At 38.5% G+C, this 24,564-nt stretch overlaps 1 protein-coding gene across 1 annotated transcript in view; it reads right to left on the bottom strand.

The window, feature by feature from the left end:
• LOC121389237 (piezo-type mechanosensitive ion channel component 2-like) overlaps positions 1-24,144 on the bottom strand; it is a 77,301-nt gene extending 53,157 nt beyond the window's left edge. Inside the window, exons 1-2 of the mRNA XM_041520835.1 lie at positions 24,024-24,144; positions 17,475-17,570 (exon numbers count right to left, since the gene is read on the bottom strand). Coding sequence (XP_041376769.1) covers positions 17,475-17,570; positions 24,024-24,096 — 169 coding nt within the window. The 5' untranslated portion in view covers positions 24,097-24,144. The remainder of the gene's footprint in view (positions 1-17,474; positions 17,571-24,023) is intronic.
• Positions 24,145-24,564: the final 420 nt, after the last annotated feature.

The following is a 24,564-nucleotide window of genomic DNA, read 5'->3' as shown; positions in this document are numbered from 1 at the left end:
TTTCCGTCAAGATAGGCGAGTGGGATAACGTTATAGGTTATACTATAGCAAACAAAATCCCATAGGCAACAACGTTAACGTTTGTGGTTAAAAACACTATATGCAATATATCAACCAAACTATGACATTCATCTAGGTAATCATCCAACACATACAGGCCACCACATATACAGGTCATTTTTCTTTTCTCAAATTGAAGAAGAACTAATCCCCATTCCCTTTGCCCAACCAATCTGGTAGGGATGATGTGAGCAGGTATGTATACACTGTACTAAAAGCCACCCACTGTTCACATGTCTCAAATACATCCACTGTTGCAATAGCTAAGGCAACTACGTCTGTGTCTGTAGCAGATAGCATGATCCATCTGCAGCTTTTCTGATATGCATCGAATATGGAGGGGCATTTTTGTATATATACTTTGTTACTTTTGCTATATTCGTTCAAATTGTTTTTGTTTTTTTGCTTAACAACACCCCTAGAATTAATAATCGGCTATTGGATGTCAAACAATTGGTAATTCTGACACATAGTCTTGAGAAAAAACCCGTCACATTGGGAACTGGGAACTATTTTCTCGTGCCCCTATCCAAAAAGGTTCAGGCACGTCCACCATGGATCCGCGTTCTGGCATCGTCAGCCCACGGCTCCATGGCGGAAGGGGGGGGGGGGGGGGTGTTTGTATGTTGGGGGCATATAAAATACGGTAAGACCTTACATATAATATTACTTAAGAGGAATAACTGTATTTATCTTTACTTCTGTATACCTAAGTGGTATATTACCAATATTTCTATTATATGTTTGAAACACCATAAAATATGAAATCAGGCTATATCATTTAACTTATTTATTAATTGGTGTCATTTTTGATCGGGCTGGTCAAATATTTATTATTAACTAATCAAAAAAGAAAAATATTATAACTTAATAACCTAACTTTAGCCCTAGGGAAAGGAGGTTGGTATAGGCGGGCGGGGCATCGCGTCCAATCCAGCCCGCGTGCCCGTCACATTATTCCATAAGCAGCAAAGGGTCTTTTATATGAACTTTACCACAGAAAGGACTGCACATACAAAATATTTTGATATATCAGTCGTGGGGCTCTGGTTACACCATTTAAATGCATGTGGACATTTTGAAACTACCTGCCAAAACGAGTGGGATTTTCGCTCGGTTGTAATCCGTTCGTTTGAAATGTGTAAATATGTATATTCTTTGTATGTACATGTGTGTGCGTGTATCTAGTATTTACATATATATGTATATGCATGTATGTATGGATGAATGGATGCAGGCAGGTAGGTAGGTGGGTTAGTTTGTAGGTACATACGTACATATGGATGGTTTAAAGTTTGTTTTGTTTAACGAAACCACTAGAAGACATTGAGTTTTAGAGAGGAACCCCGCTACATTCTCTCACCATTAGTAACAAGGGATCTTTTGTATGCATCTCATAGACTGGATAGCACATACCACGGTATTTGATATATCACTAGTGACGCACTGGCTGGAACAATAAATAGTCCAGTGGGTACACCGACGGCATGGTTCATACAGAAATTTCCTGATCTCATTCAAGGACTTTTCAAGGGTTTTTAAAGGCTTTTTCTTATGAAATTCAAGGACATTTTACCTCTCAAATATTCATAAAAAAATACATTTTCTGTATGTGAGAAAATACACTTTTAATGGGAAGTTCATTAAGAATACTGCAACACTGTTACAATACAACTAAACAAAGCAAGCATTAGTTGAACACAAAAAATCTCAGTGAGGATAACCAATGTCATGCTAATAGGCAAACAGGCAAATTGTTCAACCCTTAAGAGCAGAAAGTTTATCATTCAGTTTTTCCTCAACTGCTATGAGATCGTTCTTTTTGTCCACAACAGTGCGCCTGAATGCATTTGACTTAGTCACAAACAACATATTGCCAGTTTTCTGATCAATACACTTGTTGCACAGCGAGCAAGACGCTTTATGTCGGTCACATTTGTGTTCTCTGACCCAAGGCAACTGGGTCAGCCATATCCGATTAAACACGCACTTGCCCATAATCACAATTCAAAGACAAAGTAAAGTTTGTTTTATTTAACGACGCCACTAGAGCACATTGATTTTTAATCTTATCATCGGCTATTGGACGTCAAACATATGGTCATTCTGACACTGTTTTTAGAGGAAACCCGCTGTCGCCACATAGGCTACTCTTTTTTTACGACAGGCAACAAGGGATCTTTTATTTGCGCTTCCCACAGGCAGGATAGCACAAACCATGGCCTTTGTTGAACCAGTTATGGATCACTGGTCGGTGCAAGTGGTTTACACCTACCCATTGAGCCTTGCGGAGCACTCACTCAGGGTTTGGAGTCGGTATCTGGATTAAAAATCCCATGCCTCGACTGGGATCCAAACCCAGTACCTACCAGCCTGTAGACCGATGGCCTGCCACGACGCCACCGAGGCCGGTCAATTCAAAGACAAATACTTCCACAAAAGCACAGCCACTTAACGTGTTCGCTGATGCGAGCGGCCATTTGCAATATAACGAAGCTTGACGAACGATCACGGAAATATACGAACGAACTTGTAGACGCTACCGGAACCGTACGAAAGTTACCGAAGCCACCGAATCAACAGTAAATGATCCGCATTCGTCAAAAAACATGTACGCTCTCGCCGCTAATATTTTAAATTGTTACTATCTTTATTGAAATAATTATTTTCAAGCACAACATACAGGAATTCAAGGACTTTTCAATTACTTTTAGGACTTTTCATGACATTCTGCAGTTTTCAAGTTCTTTTCAAGGTTAATTTCAAATTTATGGACTTTTCAAGACAGGGCTTGAAATTCCAGTACTTTTCAAGCCTGTGCGAACCTTGGACGGGAATTGATCCTAGACAGACCGCGTATCAGGCGAAGCATTTTCTACTGGGCTACATCCTGCCTCGGATGGATGGATGCATGTTTGTGTGTTCATGCATGCCTGTGTGTGCATCTGGTTATGTAAATGTGTTTGCGTGTGCATATTTAGCTATGGCGATAAATCAATGTTGACTTTCTCTTATATCAATAAGATGTACTTATCTAACAACCCACATGATGATATCTCGCTTCTTCTTTCACAAAAATATTTTTTGATCAGCGGTTTATTTGTGTGATATCTTCCTTCTTCTTCTCTCTTCTCTCTCTTCTCTCTCTCTCTTCTCTTCTCTCTCTCTCTCTCTCTCTCTCTCTCTCTCTCTCTCTCTCTCTCTCTCTCTCTCTCTCTCAGGAGGGACGTAGTCCAGTGGTAAAGCGTTCGCTCGATGCGCGGTTGGTGTGGGATCGACCCCCGTCGGTGGGCCCATTGGGCTATTTTTGGTTCCAGCCAGTGCACATTTTAAATAACGAATAACCAATTAGTTCCTTCGTTTAGCACTTTTAAAATATTGTATGTAATTGTGTACTGTTGTAATATTCCAAAGGTGTAAACGAATTGGCCAATATCACTTCAAAAACAAACCAATCAAGCCAAATATTATGTTTATTATAATTGACATATCTTTAAGTGAAGTTATAAATTACATATTATTCACGCTTCATTGGTGTATACCTATTATACACAAACGCACGAGCACACACACACACACGTACGTTAAATGTAGTTTATTTTATCCAACTAAATATATTTATTATACATCTTTGGAGTAAAAACAAAAATGTAATTGAATTTGATATGAAATATTTACTGTTTCATTGAATCAATTTTTTTTTACACTAAATTGCGGTTATATTGTTTTCTGTTTTGTTTTGTGTTTGTTCGTTTGTTTGTTTCTATTGTGTAGATTCCTATATTTGTGACAAAAAAACAAAACAAAAATAAAACGCCACAAACAGTTAACACAGGGACAAACATATTGGTAGTAATATGCAACATTGATTATTTGTACTATTATCTATTCCCATTAAGTTAATATACTTTTATGTAGTATCAGGCACGGCGGAGCAGGAGGGAGGGGGCTGGGGGTCTACTCAATCAATCCCCCCCCCCCCCAATGTCAACATTTGATATGCGATGTACACTTGAGGTTGAAACCAGCACAGGGTAAAATATTTGAACCTCACCGTGGTGCAGGGGTGTAACATTCTCTTTGAGAATGGCCAATACAGCACAAAATTGAAGTTTTGAGTAAAATTCAGAATACGTAACATTCTTTGATATTTGTGTTTTTGCACAGTTGTTTACACTGTTTTTGTTTAAGTCTTGAATTTTTATATTGATGTTGATCATCACTTTATTTATTTGCATTACCATAGTTTGACACCCAATAGCCGATGTATTTTTCGTGCTGGGGTGTCGTTAAACATTCATTCATTCATTGAATTCACACCTGCAGCTGCAATCTCGCCTCACATTAATTATCATAATTTCATTTAAACATACAAACACACCTGCAGTTTTAATGAATTGTGTGTGACAGTAACCCCGTTGTAATAGATAATAGAAACATTATGTTTATAGTGAGTCCTACGGGGAACGCATTTTTTTTCATACTATGGAATTTACAAGTTATTTATTTCTACATTACACACAAAAATAGTATATTTTAATATTTCCAAAAAAAAAAAAAAAAAAAGATATTTTTACGTCAAACCAAACTTAAATTATGTACAAAAACAACAAAACTACATGTTTGTAGGATGGGACGGACTATATGTAATATTCCGATCAGAACAGTCCCCTTCCCCACGTGCTATATTATGTGTGTGTTTTTTTTTTTTTTTTGGGGGGGGGTTTCAGTGTATTTTTGGGGACGCATGACCCGACCCCTCCCCTAAAAACACCACTAGCCAGTCTAGACTTCCTCTACACAATTTCCTGCATATGTGCCTGTTTGACTAAATATTTCGTTTGCTGTAAATAGATTAGGTCTATATACATTGCAATATAAAGTGTAAATTTTGCTGTAATAAAAGCTAAATATATAGTTTAACCTAAAAACATCCGTGTAAACATATTTATGTTAGTCTTGCATGCCGATTATTTAAGGTTAAATGTTAAAATGAAGACATTGTTCTATACATGGATATAAGCGTAAGTGGCAGGCAAAACAAAAAAACTAATATTTTAAATATACCCCTATTAACAATTTTACCCCCCCCCCAAAAAAAAAAAAAAAAAAAAAAAAAGAGAGAGAAAATCCCAGTAACACCAAATCGGCCCCAAATAAACAATAGCCTACAAAACAAGCCCACACACCAGTACACACGCACAACCAAAAACATAACCCAGACTAACACGCACATTTGAATATTTTTTATCTATGTACATATACCAATGGCGTATGAAGGTGGCAAGGCGGGTGTGTGTGTACACACACACACACACACACACACACACACACAGAGAGAGAGAGAGAGAGAGAGAGAGAGAGAGAGAGAGAGAGAGAGAGAGAGAGAGAGAGAGAGAGAGAGAGAGAGAGAGAGAGATAGAGATAGATTAGTGGCGCAGGAAGGTGCCAAAAAGTGTGGGGAGGGGCCACACCTTTATATTTACACACTTTTACACTATTATAAAGCAAAATATCTTGCCCCCCTGCTTCCTACGCCAGTGAATGAATATATATATACCATGGAATGTTTAATGGTTGTGCATAATATTAATAATTGCAGGTAGATAGTCGATCGTAACTATTAAATTACACATGAAATTGTGTCCGTTACACTATGTCCGTCTGACATGACACTGGACTCGCTGTTCCGATTTGTTTGCGAGTAAGACAGTAGAAACCTTATCGTTAGGCGAGGAAGTGAATTTCTGTATCGTTATTTTCATTATTAACTACTGCATAGGTCGTAGTTAATAATGCAGCTAGCGGTACAGGAAATCGCAGCTAGTCATTTAGTCAAATTAATGTACACTTCCATTCGTACACAGTGTATACAGTGGAACCTCGTTAGTCAGGACACTATTTTTATTAAAAAAAACCGTCCGGATTAACGAATTTCCGGATTACTGAAATGTACGTGATGAGTAACCTCCCTTGATTCACAAACAAAATAAAAACGACACATTTGATTTTTAGAACCAAACATTTCTTCAACCAAATTTTTTCTGTTGATCCGTCTCGTGGTGTGAATAAGGCACTATTTGCATGTCCGTGAGGCCAGTCTACTATTCAGTAGTGTACTGCCAGGTGCTTGTCTTAAAGTTAGAAAATGCGATTAAATAAAATGAAATACTGTTTAAGACATGTTACATTGTTGATACTAAATGTTTGATTACTAGCGACAACAAGTTTTAAATTTTATTAGTCGTACCGGTTAATGTTATAAATCTAGGCCACGTGGTTGAGTTCATTTCCACGAAGAGGGTACGTTGTTGAGGAATGCATATTGTTTCTCACTTATATACAATCATTATTAGTTTAAAGTTTCTACGTTTACAGATTATATTTTAAACATATTAAATGGCGAAATTATAATTCATTTCTGCTATATCTACTGATATAATACTAGCGCCGACATGATACATCCCTCCGCCCCTAGCACAGAAATACAACTATCAAAACCGGCGTGTAACTGAATGAGCATTGTTCCACTTGTGAAAGAGTCGCAAGCCAGTGTTTTGATAGCAATAACATATAAAGAGATTACCTTTGTCTTCATTTTGGGTGACTGGCAATACTCTTGAGTTGGACACCAAAACAATTATGAACAGTATTCAGTAATAAATCATACAGGTAAGTTAGGAGGGTAGTTACAAAACGAGGTCATGGGGTACCGTAGGGTATGATCAAGAGTTACCCACTTTTAAAAATAAAATACTCTTCTTTTTTTTCATAAAATAAAACAGCCAGTCTGGTCATAGATCAAAGAAATTATATTTAAAAAAAACATTAAACACTTGTGAACACTTGTGCTCTATCCGACTAACACTAAATAAACACAGGTGAATGGTTAAATAAACTGCGGTGTGAAACCCCGTGCAGCCATTTTATATCTCCCGATTCCTTGAGCGTTAATTGGCGGATTACTTTTATGTTCAATCAGCGGCGATCGGTCAAACGAAGCAATTTGGCTTTAATTTTAACATTTGGTTCAGAATTATGACCGTCCGGTTCCGGAAGCTGAATATCTGGATTAATGAATAACTTTACTGAGTGGTCGTTTCGTTTTGCAAACTACTGGAGTCCGGACTAACGAGGTTCCACACAAACACATGCATATTAGTTGCAAATATCAAAACTTTTTAAGGTACCGTTTTAACGAGTCAGTCATCAATGAGCCATTTTTCTTAGTCCCATTCCCCCTCCCAAGACGTGTTCGTAAATATTTTTGTTGAGCACAAAACATATTGTACATTTTCTTTTCTGTAAAAGGAGATTGCACACAATCTGACAAACAATAATAGTAATAGAAAACTTTATTAACGTCAAAAAATAAAAGAACAAGTTGAAAACTACTCCACAATTCAGTAGTAACAAAGGGCCTCAAGCGCCGGGAATAATTTAGTGACTAATTGGGGTCGCTTAGCATGAAGAAAATCAAGGGCAGTTAAGTATGTTTCTAATAGAGGCTATAACCCCCATTAGAATGTGTTGCGTGCGTCGTTAAATAAAATAGATCTCCTTTCCTGCAGATATGTCTCGCTTGGTTTCCTTTGAACAGTGGAGTCACCAAAAGTGGACGAACAGGATATGAATACGCGTAAATTTAGATAGAAACTGTGGATCATTGTTATCGCTTGTAACAGATACCTAGCCTGTCGAACAACATCCTGGTTTACACAAAAGTTATATTAGGTTACCAGCACACCTATTACAGAGACAGATACTTGAAAAAGGGTGTGTGAATGGTTATTGAGCTAAGCTTTAAATGTCGACAGTACATGACGAGTACTCTAGGGTGTATACTACCAAATCAAATCCCATAGACGGTAATAGTAACATATGGTTAAAGACTCCTACCTGCAGCGTATCAAGCAAAATAAATACCACGGATATAAATACTATCACCCCTCACCTTTGAAGTGAATCAGAAAAAAAATAGAGGTCAAGCTGCTCATTTCAGAAATAACGGGTAGCGTCTGTGACTACCCTAATTCCGCACAAAATTTTAGTAGACTTTCTTCAGTGGTATGAGATGAAATAAAATTGCATACATTTTTTGACTGTGATGAAACTTTTTTGTGGTGTTAACTTCTCTATCAAAAGTTGGGTGCACCTCGAAATTTGACCCAGCCGGAAATTAATTGGTTTAGTACTACCTCCAGGGCGAGGACTCACTATTGGTAAAATATATCTGTCAAAACAAATCCACAAAGGGTGAACACCTCATTATATCACTATCACGGAGTCCGCCCCTGGTTGCCTTTCCTATGAGTAAACAATGATTTCAGTAATACATTCCTCGTTTGTTATAAAATATAATTTATTTAATTTAAATTAAGATAATAAAATAGACTGAGATTCTATTAGCGTCCTGTAGGCTATTAAAACGATGACGGTAAACACGTTTTCGCTACAGCGATTTTGATTATATTTAAAAAGAAATATTTAATTCTTGAGAACCCTGATCATGTCTCCACTCTGTTCAATGATAATATAGAGGATAATAAACGAGTTACCAGATATTATCAAATTTATGTCCCGAGTGAAATAATTTTCAGTTTTCACTAAAAGCCACCCACTGTTCACATCTCTCAGGTATACCCACTGTTGCAATAGCTAAGGAAAACTACGTCTGTGTCTATAGCAGACAGCATGATAGTTTAAACAATATTTATTGCCGTCAAAATGCGGTTTGGGATTGGCCAACAGGCAAGAGCCTATATTAAGGCCTCTCTCTACATTTATAAATACAAGTTTGATACATCAAGATGACAGAAATAGTATAATAATTTAAATAAATTCAAATTAGCTAAGATGAGAAGAATGGAAGAGATAGAGAAGAAAGGAAAAATAAAAATAGATAGTTGATATGATATTATTTAGTCACAGTTGGGAAGGGAGAAGGAGGAATAATGAATGGTTAGTTATCGAAACGTTTGCTATTAATTATAAAGTCTTGAACAGATTTAAATATAACACTTTTTTCGTGGGTACTAAAATTTGGGTCACCAAATAATAAAGTCTTGCAATTAAGATTGTGATATTTTGACAGGTGAGTATTACGAATTACATTATATAGTGGACAATAACATAAAAAATGTTCTGCATCTTCAATAAGATGTCCACAAGTACAAAATGGACTGTCACTTACGTGTCTTGCAAATTTATGACCATTTAGATCGCTAGTTCCCAAGCGGAGTCGACTATGTAATATCTGTTGCCTTCTATCACCATCGTAAAAGTAGCACGGTACAATTGGGTCTGATTTATTTAATTCTGATTTAAATCTATTTAACGATGAAGAATTCCTAATGTCGGACGTTATATTATTCCATAATTTAACTGCGGAAGGAAAAAAGGAATTCGCGAAAAGTTTAGTTCGACAAAAGTATGTAAGGAGGCGATCTACATTACGAGTGTAATATGGGTTTTTTGCAGAAATGGGGCGTGGTAATTGTAATGTCAAGAATGTGGGGAGCAAGTTATTAGAAAGTTTATACATCATACATAGTTTATGGCGACTTCTCCTTTCTGATAAAGATATAAAACCAGTTTCGCTATATAGTAACTCGTGAGATGTTCCCCGAACAGAACCACAAATTGTACGCAAAGCGTCCAAGTGTATATTTTCAAGATTGTATGCCTGTTGGAGACTACAATTATCCCAAAGATTATCGGCATAATAAAAAATGGGAAGAATAAATGATCTATAGATTTTTACTAATGCTTTTCTAGATAATCTATATTTAAAGGATCGAAGACAATTTACCATTTTACTGGCCTTACTTACAATATTTTGTATATGGAAATCCCATTCCGCAGATTTCTGGAATGTAAGGCCCAAGTGTTTATGGACATCAACCTCTGATACTTGTACGTTGTCTAAAAATAACTTAGGATTGCTGGGGTTTTTTATTTTTCGGCTAAACAACAAGGTTTCGGTTTTTTCGGGACTGAACTTAACAAGCCACCGTTTAGCCCACTTGTTAATATGCTCTAAGTCAGAGTTTAAAATATTACAACATAGTTCAGGATTTTCAACAGTAATAAATAATGAGGTATCATCAGCGAACAATCTAATATTTGAAGTAATCCCATTAACAATATCATTTATATATACCAAAAAACAAAATAGGACCAAGAACAGAACCTTGCGGAACACCTGCGGAAATGGGTTTAGTATGAGAGAAATGGTTTTGTAGTACTACACATTGTCTTCGATCAGATAAATAGCTTTCAAACCATAATAAGAGTTTTCCCGAAAACCCAACAGTTTCTAATTTATAGATCAGACCCTTATGCCAAACTCGATCAAATGCTTTGCTTATATCGCAAAATACTGCTCTAACTTCTTTCCCTTCATCCATAGAATGACAAATAAAATGATAAAAATCAATTAGTTGGTTAACAGTTGAATCGCCAGGAATAAAGCCAGACTGGAATTTTGTTATGGTGTTATTTATTCTAAAGAAATTGAAAATGTGCTTAAAAATGCATTTTTCGAAAAGTTTGGAGAGATTACTTGTAAGTGAAATGGGTCTATAATTACTTGGTTCATGAATACTACCCTTTTTATGAATAGGATTTACGTTAGCAAGTTTCCAATCTGAGGGGAAAATGGAATGGTGTAATGATAGATTAAACAAGCGTGTTAGAGGGTATGAAAGTTCTTTAGCTAGTAACTTAAGTAATCTATTGCTAATAAAGTCGGGGCCGGATGATTTGGATGTATTAAGGGTGTTTAAGATATCTTCTACTTCGGATTGTACTAGCTCTATTTCTATAAGTGGATCAACTGTAAGGTCTACTGTCGGAAGCTCTCCTTGCGGGCAGTGTAAAGTAGATTGTTTGTTTAATAAAGAATTCATTAAAAACATTGGCTATCTCCTTGGGATTATCAATAACGTTACCATCGACAAGCAGCGGTGTTATAGTTAAACTAATACTCCCACGATTTTTAAAGTGAGAATTAACAAGTTTCCACCAATATTTTGTACCAATATCGGTTGAACTGTTAATTTTATTGTCTATTTTCTTAAAATATTCTGATTTGGCTTTGCGTACCTCCGATATTACCAAGTTACGTGTTTTCCTAAAGTTGGCCCAGTCATTAGGAGTATTATTGTTTTTAGCTTTATTGTGAAGTTTATGTCTTTGTCGCATTAATCTTCGAATGTTGCCATTCATAAAAGGTTTATCTCTAGGTCGGACAGTAACTATTTTATAAGGAATAAATGTTTTCGCTGAATTTAATAAAACGTTAGTTATATTTGTCGTTATTGTATCAATGGACTCCGATTGGAAAATGTTATCCCAGTTAAAACTTGAAATAAATGTTTTTAGACCACAAATATCGGCAGAAGGGTAATCCCAGATAGTTCTTTGAAATGCATGTATTTTGTTCTCGTGAGGTCTAGGGCCAATATGAAGCACAACTGGAGAATGATCACTACAGAAAGGAGTAGTAACATTGGAAAATACTATGTATAATGGACAAGAAACGAATATCAGGTCGAGCGTACTTTTACTATTTTCTGTAATTCGTGTGGGTTCTTTAACTAATTGGGACAATTGAAATCGGGCACACAAATGATCAACTTTAGGATGGACACTTTCGAAAACGTTTGCATTAAAATCACCAATCATAATGACTTTGTTAATACGATCATCAATACCACTACTAAACGATTCTTCAATTAAAATCCACGATTCGGTAGTACTAGATGGTGCGCGATAAAAAGTACCTAATAGGATTTCACATTTATTACGGTTCAATTCCACCCAGAGAGCCTCCAGACCGGGGACATCCATATCTTCTCTATGTTTAGATATTATATTGTTTTTACATAAACCGCTACTCCGCCCCAATTATTATATGTCCTATCCTTGCGATATGGTTCATGAAATCCTTTAATAATAATATCTTGATTGGAGATGTTAGGGTTCAGATGGGTTTCAGTGATCACAATTACATCAAAATCGCACATTTACGTTTCAGTGAGATCTACTTTTGGCAGAAGTCCATTCACGTTCAGGTGGGCAACAGTTATACTAGATGACACCGTAATGGGTGGACCTGGATTCAAATGGACATCACCAGATAAAAACAATTGTAAAAGAACTAAAGTTATACCTCGTTTTCCTAACAAACTACAACATAAATAAAAATACAAACTCATCAGATCGGTAATCAGTTTGCCGCATCCAAAACTATGGTGCAACCCTACTCTTGCCCGGTACACAACTATATCAACCGACATCAAGTAACAATATTAAAAATAAACTGTGAATGGGCAAGGCAAGGGGTTCACCTAATATGAAGCAAAATAATACTAATAGATATACATGGCAGCAAGCTTGACAAAATTCTGGTACATTAAACGTATCAAATACTATGTGCATTATCTTATAATCAGCAGCGACGCAAAACCCACCTGTCAATAAAGCAATCTTATCATAGACAACTTCATATGTGTTTTTTATCTGTAACCATTCAAAAAGAAAGGGGAATTTAGAGTAGAAGATACAACAGAATAAAAAAGCAGATAATAAAAAGGGTAAAACAGTACGTATAACCACAATTATGAAATGGTGTGGTTCGTAGCATTTAATTTTAAACAATAATAACATTACTAATAAAAACAAAAATTATATATACGTGCGACTATAATCATAAATGCACGTAAACTCGCTCACACAAATCCTTTGGTGTAACGCAAGGGTATTTTCAATACATACAAGCAATGAACATGTGTAGTTGTAAACATGTATATACACACTTCCACGTGCTCGCACACCCACGTGCACGAACCGTCAAAACGGTAGGACTTCACCAACCAGTCAAACAATAACCAAGTGTCGATACACACACATACGCGCGAACGCACACATATACCCAGCATGTCGTTAGCACATATTGCGGATAATTATATCTGCAGTAAACAATATTTATTACAACAATATATCCTTTCACATCAATCAGAAAATTACCTTTGTTGTGACATTGATATTTGAAGTTACCAGATTTTCTAAATTAACTGCACGAGTTGCCAAGTGTGGATGGACAGAAGGACAAATGACAAGTTGACAAGCTTGACTGATAGACTGGTAGTTCAAACATATTTATCACCGTCTAGTCAGACACTACGCATACACGGACAAAACAAAACAAAACTCCACTCAGTGGCTCACGCGCTTTCATATACACATACTATTGATACGTGGTACTAATCGCTGTCAATTTAACAATACAACCTGCATACAGGAATATCCAGTGCAATAAAACTAAAAAATTAACACAAACGTAATAGTAGCCGATACATTTGGTATAGGATTAATTTATTATCCGAGTTTCATGACAAATTGTCTATTTACACCACACACTTAATACATGTATTTCAACTGTCACGTATCCCTCGTGTGTGCATACATCGTCAGTATTTGAAAATTAGATTAATATTCGCAGATCATAGATAGGGCAACACAAATTAGTCAACAACTCGGGTGTTTGTGGGACTGTCGTTGCGACAGTCACCTACATGGTGAGACGAAAAACATGTCACTGCTGTTGGGATCCAGGTAAGCATACTTTCACTTTAAAAAATTTTGTCAGCTGATCCAGGTTACGAATAATTTCTGGTTTTCCCGCTTCTGTATGCTTAACAAAGAGTTTGCCATCAGTTGACCAACATTGAAATAGTTTGCCTTCTCGTCGGAGCTTTACACTTTCCATGAAGAGATGATGTTTAGTTTTAGTCATATCTTCGTTAATGAAAATCTTGCTTCCTTCAGGTGTGGCGTAGTTTTTTAATGTGGATCGGGCTTTGTAGAAGCGTCTGCGTGCTTGGTACGATACAAACCGGACGATTATTGCTCGGTGTTTAGTTTTTGAAGGGGGGCCCACCCTGTGGGATCTGTCAATCTCCCATTCCTGAAGATCAATTTTTAGTGTGTCATGGGCCAGGTCAATAATCAATTTATCAGTATTCTCCGATTCAGTTTCCTTTATACCGGTCACGCGTAGACTGTACCGACGGGTATATTGTTCCAAGTCATCAATTTTTGCCTCCAAATTGTTATTTTCATTAATGAGGTCGGAATTTTGTAAACGTAATTTTTCTATTTCGACTCGCAAAGGTTTATTCATTTCTTCCATTAATTGTCGGATGTCAGGCATAATAACATTTCGAAGTTCTTGAGCAATGAGTACAATATCGGATTTTGTCAATACAGACTTTTCTAGGGTGGTCGTCTTCGAGGGCGGGGATGTATCCAGATCGGAATCCATATCAGTTATGTGTGGTTTCGGTCGTTTATCTTGCGAGAGCTGTAGTGGGCTTACATCTTTACGTTTTAGATCACCGCTGGCCATTAACAATCAACCTAGTCATACACAGGGCAGTGCACCGATGAGTGTAAACAAAGAGAAAGATCAGTCGGTAGTGGAGGCGTAACACTAATGCGCTGTGCACGTGTATTTTAGTGCTCGTGACGTCACCAATCTATTGTTATATCATTATTGCATTAAAACAAACGTTTTACAAACAAAACGAAGGCAGACAGCATGATCTATGCAGCATCGAATATGGAGGGGCATGTTGAAGCCCAAAATGTCCCAATTACCAAAGATGTCCCAATTGGGACATCTTGGGCCTAGATATGCCATATACTTTGTTACATTTGTTTAAATCGTTCAAATTGTTTTTTGTTTAACGACACCTCTAGAGCATGTTAATGAATTAATAATCTGCTATTAGATTTCAAACAACGGGTAATTATCACACGTAGTCTTGAGAGGAAACCTGTCACATTTTTCCATTAGCAGCAAAGGGTCTTTTATATGCTTTTTCACAAAAAGGACGGCGCATACAAAATATTTTGATATACCAATCGTGGGGCTCTGGTTACACCATTTAAAGGCATGTGGATATTTAGCCCGAGTACTCTGACTGTAAGAGAGCTAGACGGACATTTGGACATAAACACGCTCTCATTACAGTCGGAGACCAACCTATGTCTTTTTTTTGGCAATTCCTGACTACCAAACGGTAGGCAACGAGTCCCGCTCTAATACCACAACAATCCTATGTTTGACGTCAAATACCTTTACATCAATCATTTTCGAGTTAAGTGATACAAAAAAATCCACATATTAATCACTAATACACTTACTACAGAAAGAAACCCGACAGCACCCACATTCAGCTACGCTTCGTGACACTCCGTCGCAACAATTACAAAGCTCGGCGATCTATTTCGAGACTGGGCGATTCCGCCTTGTGCAGCAGTTACAGGGGTCGTCTCATAAGAGGAGGCAGTACGTAGCACATACTTTTGCCGTATCCTGTCGATAACACCCCAAATGTATCCTTCAAATTCAAAATGGAATCAATAATGTGTAATTGTTTTGGTTTAATGACGTAATGAAATCCAAATTCATCCAAAACGGCATTAGCCAACTCTTCCATGTTGTAACTTCGCTTGATATGAGATGGCCCCTGTAACTGCTGCACAAGGCGGAATCGCCCAGTGCGCGATCACGTGGTCTACGTCTCGAAATAGATCGCCGAGCTTTGCAATTGTTGCGACGGAGTGTCACGAAGCGTAGCTGAATGTGGGTGCTGTCGGGTTTCTTTCTGTAGTATGTGTATTAGTGATTAATATGTGGATTTTTTGGTATCACTTAACTCGAAAATGATTGATGTAAAGGTATTTGACGTCAAACATAGGATTGTTGTGGTATTAGAGCGGGACTCGTTGCCTACCGTTTGGTAGTCAGGAATTGCCAAAAAAAGACATAGGTTGGTCTCTGACTGTAATGAGAGCGTGTTTATGTCCAAATGTCCGTCTAGCTCTCTTACAGTCAGAGTACTCGGGCTAGTGGATATTTTGAAACTGTGCCTGCCGAAATGAGTAGGATTTTCGCTCAGATGTAATCTGTTCGTTTGAAATGGAAGGGAATGGTTTATTTAACGACGTACTCAACACATTTTATTTACGGTAATATGGCGTCGGACATATGGTTAAGGACCACACAGATATTGAGAGAGGACACCCGCTGTCGCCACTTCATGGGCTACTCTTTTCGATTAGCAGCAAGGGATCTTTTACATGCATCATCCCACAGACAGGATAGTACATACCACGGCCTTTGTTACACCAGTTGTGGAGCACTGGCTGGAACGAGAGAGAGAGGGGGAAGGAGGGAGGGAGAGATAGAGAGAGGGGGGATGAAGAAAGGAGATATCACACAAATAAACCAGTGGTCAAAATATTTTTTTTGCGAAAGAAGAAGCGGAATATCTTCATGTTGGTTGTTAGATAAGTATGACATAAATATAAGAGAAAGTCAACATTAATTTATCGCCATAACTGGGACATAACCAGATACACATGCAGGCGTGGACACAAAAACATACATGAATGCATGCATGCATCCATCCGAGGCAGGACGTAGCCCAGTGGTAAAATAGTTCGCCTGATAGGCGGTCTGTCTAGGACCGATTCCCGTCGGTGGACTATTTATCGTTCCAGCCACTGCGCCACGAGTGATATATCAAAGGCCGTGGTATGCGCTATTCAGTCTATGGGATGGTGGCCAGGGTTCATACAGAAAGTGTGAAATCAAATTCAAGAACATTCAAGAACATTTGCGGGGGGAAATAGAACTTTTTCAAGAACATTTTAGGAGTGTATGTACAATAAAAAAAAATCAAACATGTCAGGTGCAAGTAACAGTTTATTGAAAGAAAACAGAAAAATAACGGGTGCTGTCCACAGAAACACTGGTCACACTGTGTGATTCCCAACTCCCAAGAGACGCCTCACATTCCCTTCGGGCTGAAGCAGTGTTGCATCGGCGCTGGCTCGCTGCTGCATACGTTTCTTATGCAGGTCTAATTTCGCGTGGCTTTCTAAAGCATACTTCCCAGCATTCACAATGCTTAACCGTTTCTTGCAAAGATTGCATACTGTAATCTTGTCATCTGCGCGATCTTTCACTATCCAATCTTTATATTTGGAATCAACAAGCTAATCATCCCGAAACTTGCAATTTCCATGTTGGCGAGGCAAACTCATAAAATTATAAGGTATAATGTACCCAGGGTGTTAGATTGCATCAAAGTCAAGGCGATAAATGTGCCCAAAAATATGTATGCCCAAAAAAAATCCGGACCAAATTAAGTACAAATATGCTGACCTTAAAATATTTTACCTTAAAACCACTGAAATGCTAAGTTTTAATTAGATTAAAAGAACTTGACATGGATTTCTGAATATCCACAATTATTCAACTGTGAGATGTAAAGCCCTGGTACTTTAACTTTGTAAAAATAAAAATTGTAATTTTAAAAATTAAAATCTGGACTCACCTTTAAATGAGATGGCACATGGTACACTGAGCAATGGACTGATTAGCAGGAATGCTGTGTACAGAAAAGACAGACCACTGAAGCGGAATATGGCAGCTGAAAAATAAAATAATATAAATTTTCCAAATAGGGATATATAGCATAATCTACCCAAATACACAATTGGAAACAAAATAATTGTTTAATCACTTAAATTAATTATCCTGTGCATCACCTAGAAAGACTACATGTAAACAGGTATAGTTTAAACAGTATCATGCCAAAATAATTCAAATATTGTTGGGGGGGGGGGGGGGGGGTGGGGGTTCCATTACTAAATAGTAAAAAAAAAATTAAGATTTATAAAAATAACTAACAATAATTATTAAAGCCTCACACCCTAGTTCCATCCAGCGAAAATAAATTATAATTTGGTTAATCTACAAACCTGTAACACACTTAGATCACGTTTTTATCAAATGGAGTGAAAAAGCAGGTTTTATATCGATAAATACCATGGGAATCCCCATGTCCCAATTGCTTGAAATAATTTTGAAAGTTTGTATTCTGATGTCACCGGTAGATGTCGCTTGAAGCACAACAATGCCTACGTCACGACAAATTTCACAGACTTGGGGTGCGTTCTTTTCACCTCTCCTGGACGTGTTCCAACTGTTCTGTCCTGGTTGTATCCCCTCTCCAGATAGCGTAGGACTAAGCAAAATTATTGGTTTTAAGGGTTTGTAACGTTTTGTATTGAGATACTTACTTGTCTGAACTTTATTGTTTCTGAAAATGTTCACGAACTGTGAAGAAAAATCTCACAAATGAACAACAAATCGGATGTTGATTGCGCGAACCGTGCACAAGAAAACAAACCGAACCAAAATGATAACGGTCACGTGGTATACCAACGTCTGTGACATTGAAATGGAAATATCCCGTCTAAAAATAGATTAGACCTTGTCTGCTCAACGTTTTTTTCTCAAACGTGCGTCCGTTTTTCAGAAATACGAAAAATGCATTTTGTGGTATTACAAACACCAGGATTACCAGGATTACCAAAATACACTTCAGGTGAATGGAAATGTATATTCTAAATAATAAACGGTAAGTAAAGTGCAACCACCAAATTACATTGATCCACAATAGAATAGATTTTTTAATGTATTTTTAGATTTATGTATATGTATGTGTAGTGTTTTCCCTAGCTTGTTTTAGCATGGTGCAGCACCATGCCTCAATAGTCTAGCACCATCTTGCCTTAATCAGCACCATGCTGCCCTGAGATTAAATAAGCCTTTTTCACTAATTAATTCTAAAATTGCCTTTATAAAACACCCAAAAAGGTATTATTAATTAATAAAATATGCCTTTTACATCTTCTGACATTCATTTATTAAAGCAAGCACATAAATTACATTAATGTTCATTTCAATTATTTTTTGTGTATATTTAATGAAAAAAAGTGCCCCGAAAATGGTGAAAATGTCCCAAAAGTGTTTGGTCTACCATGCCTTGACAAATTTCTAGGGAAATCACTAATGTGTGTGTGTGTGTATATATATATATATATATATATACATACATGTATATATATATAGAGATATATATATATACACACACATACACATACATATATATATATATATATATATATATATTATATATATATATATATATATATACTCTTCAAAAAAAGAAACGCAAAAGGGTACAAATGGGTATAAACTCCGATTTTATGTTTCCTACCAGTTCATGCTTTTGTGAATATAAGGTCATTGCATGTCCCAAACACATTCCCACGGTTACATTCGATAAAAACGCAGCTACTGTACAATAAAGTTCCAAAATGTGAATATTCGCAAAAAACGCAGCCACGTGCAAACCATGTCACCACTGCACGTGCGTTGTCTGCACATGCAACATGAACACCGACAGTATAAAAGTGCAGGGTGTTCGCTTGCCTGGCCTCTGTATCTGGCCGACAATTGACAATCCAGGACATGCCACGTCTCGGTGAACCGCAGAGAAACAATGCCATCGGCCGACTAGACGCAGGCGAATCCAGAACGGCCGTTGCCAGGGCATTCCATGTGTCCCCAAGCACCATCTCCAGACTGTGGGACCGTTACCAGCAACATGGATCAACACGTGACCTCCCTAGATCCGGTCGACCACGGGTCACTACCCCCGGGCAGGACCGCTACATCCGGGTACGCCACCTTCAGGAACGATTGACTACTGCCACCTCCACAGCCGCAGCAATACCAGGTTTGCGCAGGATATCCGACCAGACCGTACGGAACCACCTACGTGAGGTAGGAATTCGTGCCAGACATCCAGTTCGAGGTGTCATCTTAACACCACAACACCGTTGACTCTGACTGCAGTGGTGCCAGATTCATCGACAATGGCCTCAACTGTGATGGAGACAGGTGTGGTTCAGTGACGAGTCCCGATTTCTGCTCCGACGTCATGATGGAAGATGTCGCGTGTATAGGCGTCGTGGTGAGCGTTATGCGGCAAACTGCGTGCAGGAAGTGGACAGATTCGGCGGGGGTAGTGTCATGGTGTGGGCAGCCATCTCACACACTGGCAGAACTGACCTGGTCCACGTGCAGGGCAACCTGAATGCACAGGGCTACATTGACCAGATCCTCCAGCCACACATCGTTCCAGTTATGGCCAACGCCAACGCAGTGTTCCAACATGACAACGCCAGGCCTCAAACAGCACGTCTCACAACGGCTTTCCTACAGAACAACAACATTAATGTCCTTCCTTGGCCATCGATATCACCGGATTTGAACCCAATTGAGCATCTATGGGACGAGTTGGACCGACGCCTCCGACAGCGACAACCACAGCCCCAGACCCTGCCCGAGCTGGCAGCAGCCTTGCAGGCCGAGTGGGCCACCATCCCCCGGGACGTCATCCGTACTCTGGTTGCTTCAATGGGCAGGCGGTGCCAGGCAGTTGTCAACACACGCGGAGGCCACACCCGGTATTGACTCCAGATGACCTTGACCTTGGTGGTGTGTCCTATCACTTACTCACAATGGACTAGAGTGAATTGTGAACAATCCTCCAACATTTGGTAATTATCGGATTCGCCATTCAATAATTAAATCAATTCTCCAAATGTTACGACAATGTGGTTTTGCGTTTCTTCTTTTGAAGAGTATATATACGCACACACACACACACATTAGTGATTTCCCTAGAAATTTGGCATATATATATATACTGAAACAAAGGCACACACATTATTTACCCTCTGCACCAAAGTAAATACTAAACATGGAGAGAGGTGGGGGGGGGGGGGGGGACGACCTATATTTTCTTACTGCAGGCCTGCTACAGACACATCTGTAAAAAAATAATTAATAATTAAAGTTTAAACAAGAATTTAGGCCTATATTATAATTATTATATGTGTGTAATTTAGCATTATAAACTTTTATTTTAAAATTTAAAAATAAATAAATAAGATGTAGTAGCTGTGGTATAGCAAAATAAATACAAGTATAGATAATATCCAAGCAACTAAGATTAAATGAAAAATAAAGACCACACAAATTTAATGATAAAGGAATATACTCTTTATTCAAGAACTGGATGCATCGTTTTGTTGGGGGGGGGGGGGGGGGGGGGGGGGGGGGGGGGGGGGGTGCATGGAAGATGATGGAATTGTGTATTTTATTTACAGTATAATGTGGGATTTTTATCACTGCACATGCTTTAACCATTTTGTTTGCTAAATTAATCTCAGTTGGTGTCAACAAGCAACAACATTAAAGTAAACGTAGTCACATTCTGTGAGGGAAGCCATGGAATTCCATCAGGTTTGTCGTTTTAATGACCCTACCCACAAGCGGCGTCTAGTCTCTTCTTTTGGAAATTTGTAAAACGATATGTTTTTTTTACATCATGTTATGGTTTATGCAGCCAACTGCACAACATGTGTTAGGCATCGTGACCGTTAACTGTTGTAAATGATCGACCAAAGTTTCCTCATTTCACTATCAAACCATACGTAACCATATAATACAGATTTACACAGACGGGTCGAAGGACCCTGACACTGGTAAAACAGGAATGGCCTTTATAATCAAAAATCATAATTCTAAAACTCCGACTGCCATTAGGGCTAGGTTGTCGGATAATATTTCAGTCTATACATCCGAACTGATGGCCATACTGTACTCTCTGAAGTGGGTCGAGCGTTATCATAATGTTAATAGCCCTACCAGATATGTCCTTCTCTCGGACAGCCTTAGTGCTTTGCAGGCTATCGGAGGAGCCCACAGTGTCAGACCAGAGATAATTTCAAAAATTTATAAAATCTATAGTAAAATTGTGGGTGAAGGAGTTGTGCTCGCCATGGAATGGGTCCCGGCTCATGTTGGGATAGCGGGTAATGAGCTGGCCGATGGGTGCGCGAAAAGGAGTTTGCTGGACCCCGTGGTCGCTGTGCCGGTGGCCCATAATTTTAATGAAATAAATTCTATAGCTGAGCCACACTTTGGTAAACTGTGGCAGACAGAGTGGGACCACAGAGCCAGGGTGTGGCATTCTTCTATTAAACCAAAGGCGCCCCCCCCCCCCCCCCCCCCCCCGGTCCAGTATCGTTTAATGTTAAAGCTACAATTTTTTTAGCAAGATGGGTGTCTCAGCCGCATTAAATGATACTAGATTTAAAATTAAAGTCAGTAAATCACCTAATTGTTTGGTATGTCACACTATAGATAATGTGAACCACTTTTTGACTGACTGTACCAAACATACAAAAATTAGAATTAAACTAATTAATTATTTAAATAAATATAAAATGAGGTTCACGGCTTATAATTTATTAAATCCGACTAAAGAACATAAAACGATAGTGGACAGGTTGGTGGTCGCCTTTGTATACCAATCTGGGATAAATATATAAACTAAATATAATTGACTCCCTGGCCGGACATCACTAGGCATTGTTAGATAGGTGCGGTGATGGACGCCCTGGGGGTTATTATTTACTTATTCCGGGAGGGCATAGGAAATGACTCTATAGTCTTGACCTTTGTTTCCCTCTCGGTATTTTCTAACTTGGGTAGGTGCGGCAGTATTACTCTAGCAATACCTCTTCTCCCTTAGGAGTTGGAAGGTTATTGCTCGCCCTACCCCGCTTCTCTTCCGCTTTCTGTGACCAAGTCGCGCCTGGCATGCTACGGCGGATTTTTGCCTATATTATTTTAAAATGTACCGGATTTTTAAACTATTAAATTTTTTATAAATTTTATATATATATATATGATATGTTGTAGGTATTAAATTATTTTTAACTGTAATAAGTGTGTTATGAATGATGTTTGAATGTATATATACTCCCGGCTGGTAATGGGGGGTTTGTTATCTGGCAGTAACACCCCTCCATTCGCGCCGACCAAATATATTGTATATACCTTTTTTTAATTCTTAATTTGGCTATTTTTTTGAAATTTTGTTAAGTTACTGGCGTGCTCTTTTTAATATGTTTTAATTTATTTTATATTTGTTTTTAAATTCTTTGAAAATAAAAAGAAATAGGAACCCAATAGGGCGGGAGACTGCTCCTATGCTGATGGTTGGAACCTGGTAATATACCAATATTCCTCCAGTCAGTGTTCTAAAGCAAAGGGTCACAGCGTCTGTTGAATGATATAACGTTTTGTTTCCCCTGATTACAGAGAGGCGCCTCTGGACTCCGGGATCACCCAGCTACGTTTCGCTCTGCCAGGCTGACCGGACGCAACCTCTTCTTAATCTTAGGGGGTCACTCTAGGGGAACTCTCCTAGTGACCCTCTCCACGCAATCAACGAACACCGAGAATGGAGGGCACGACGGCTGGGTCGGCGGGGGGCGGGGTGCCGGGGGGTGGGGGACATGCCACCAGAAATAGGTTAAGCGGTAGGCGTAGGCGGTTTTGGCCGTAGGGGGAGTTAGGTATGTCTGGGGGCCTGTCCGCGGCCCCCGGGCGACCCTCCCCCGGCTTCGGCCACGCTGAAGTTCCCGATAGGATCGGTGTGTCTGTTAAACTTCCCTTTTAACGGTTAACTTTCCTGTGGCCTAGGCCCAACCTCCTAGAAACCTACACAAACTAAGGGTTAAATGAGTGCTCTAAATGGTTTATTTCTTTTCGGAAAACCCGTTCTAAAATGGCGTCCAAAATTCTATATATCATCTTATAGGTAAATTTTTGTTGGGAAAGTCGCAATTAAAATTAAATATATCAAGGTCCCCCCTTTTTGATTGGCTGTAATATCAAAATTGTCCCAAATAATTTTATCACCCCGGACTGGGTTACTGGCATCCAGTGATCGAGCCGGGGGGGGGGGGGGGGGGGGGGGGGGGGGGGTTCATGCTTGAAACCTTCGTGGTATAGGAGCATGTAAAAAATTTAATGAATGAATGAACGTAACTAAGGAGAAGCTTCACCGCGTCACGTGATAAACAATGGCGGCCAGGGGTCGAAGTACCCGTATGTTCGGTTCCGAGAATAGTACAAGAATTACGCTATGAATGAGTAAAACTGTATAACTCACCAGCCAATAATGTGATGGGAAGTAAAAATCTGAACAACAAATAACACACAAGCCTTGTGACCTTGGTAGACATACTGCAGAATGTACTTTATCCTTTAGTATAATATGCTAATAATATTCCACTGAGCTGCAAGTCGATATCTAGCTTATCCACGGTGGATGTAATAATACTCGTATTACACATCTGTAGACACGTGTGTAAGTTGTCACTTTTTAAAATGTATTTCATCTACACAAGTGTCAAGAAAGATAACTGTGCAAAGACAGTTTTTATAGTACGGTCTCACTACACGGATATTATCAGCGTCTTGTTTATGGTTGAATAAACAAAGAGTTAAAAATCTACATATGTGGTTAGTGTGCTAGTACATCTGTGTTAATATGTAGATTTTAAGTACAGGTAAGTTTTGGAGAAACATGAATAGTTATTATTATAACCATTTCAAACATATCGCCCGAGCCATTATACAAGAGATTGCACCAAGCAAAGGGCGTCCCACCTCAACCCTACCTCAAAGCCCAAACCCCAAAAATGAGAGGG

The sequence above is a fragment of the Gigantopelta aegis genome, chromosome 14, assembly GCF_016097555.1.
Source record: "Gigantopelta aegis isolate Gae_Host chromosome 14, Gae_host_genome, whole genome shotgun sequence".
In the NCBI taxonomy this organism is placed as follows: domain Eukaryota; kingdom Metazoa; phylum Mollusca; class Gastropoda; order Neomphalida; family Peltospiridae; genus Gigantopelta; species Gigantopelta aegis.
The sequence above is the reverse complement of the archived record's forward strand: the minus strand, read 5'-3'. Positions and strand labels throughout refer to the sequence as shown.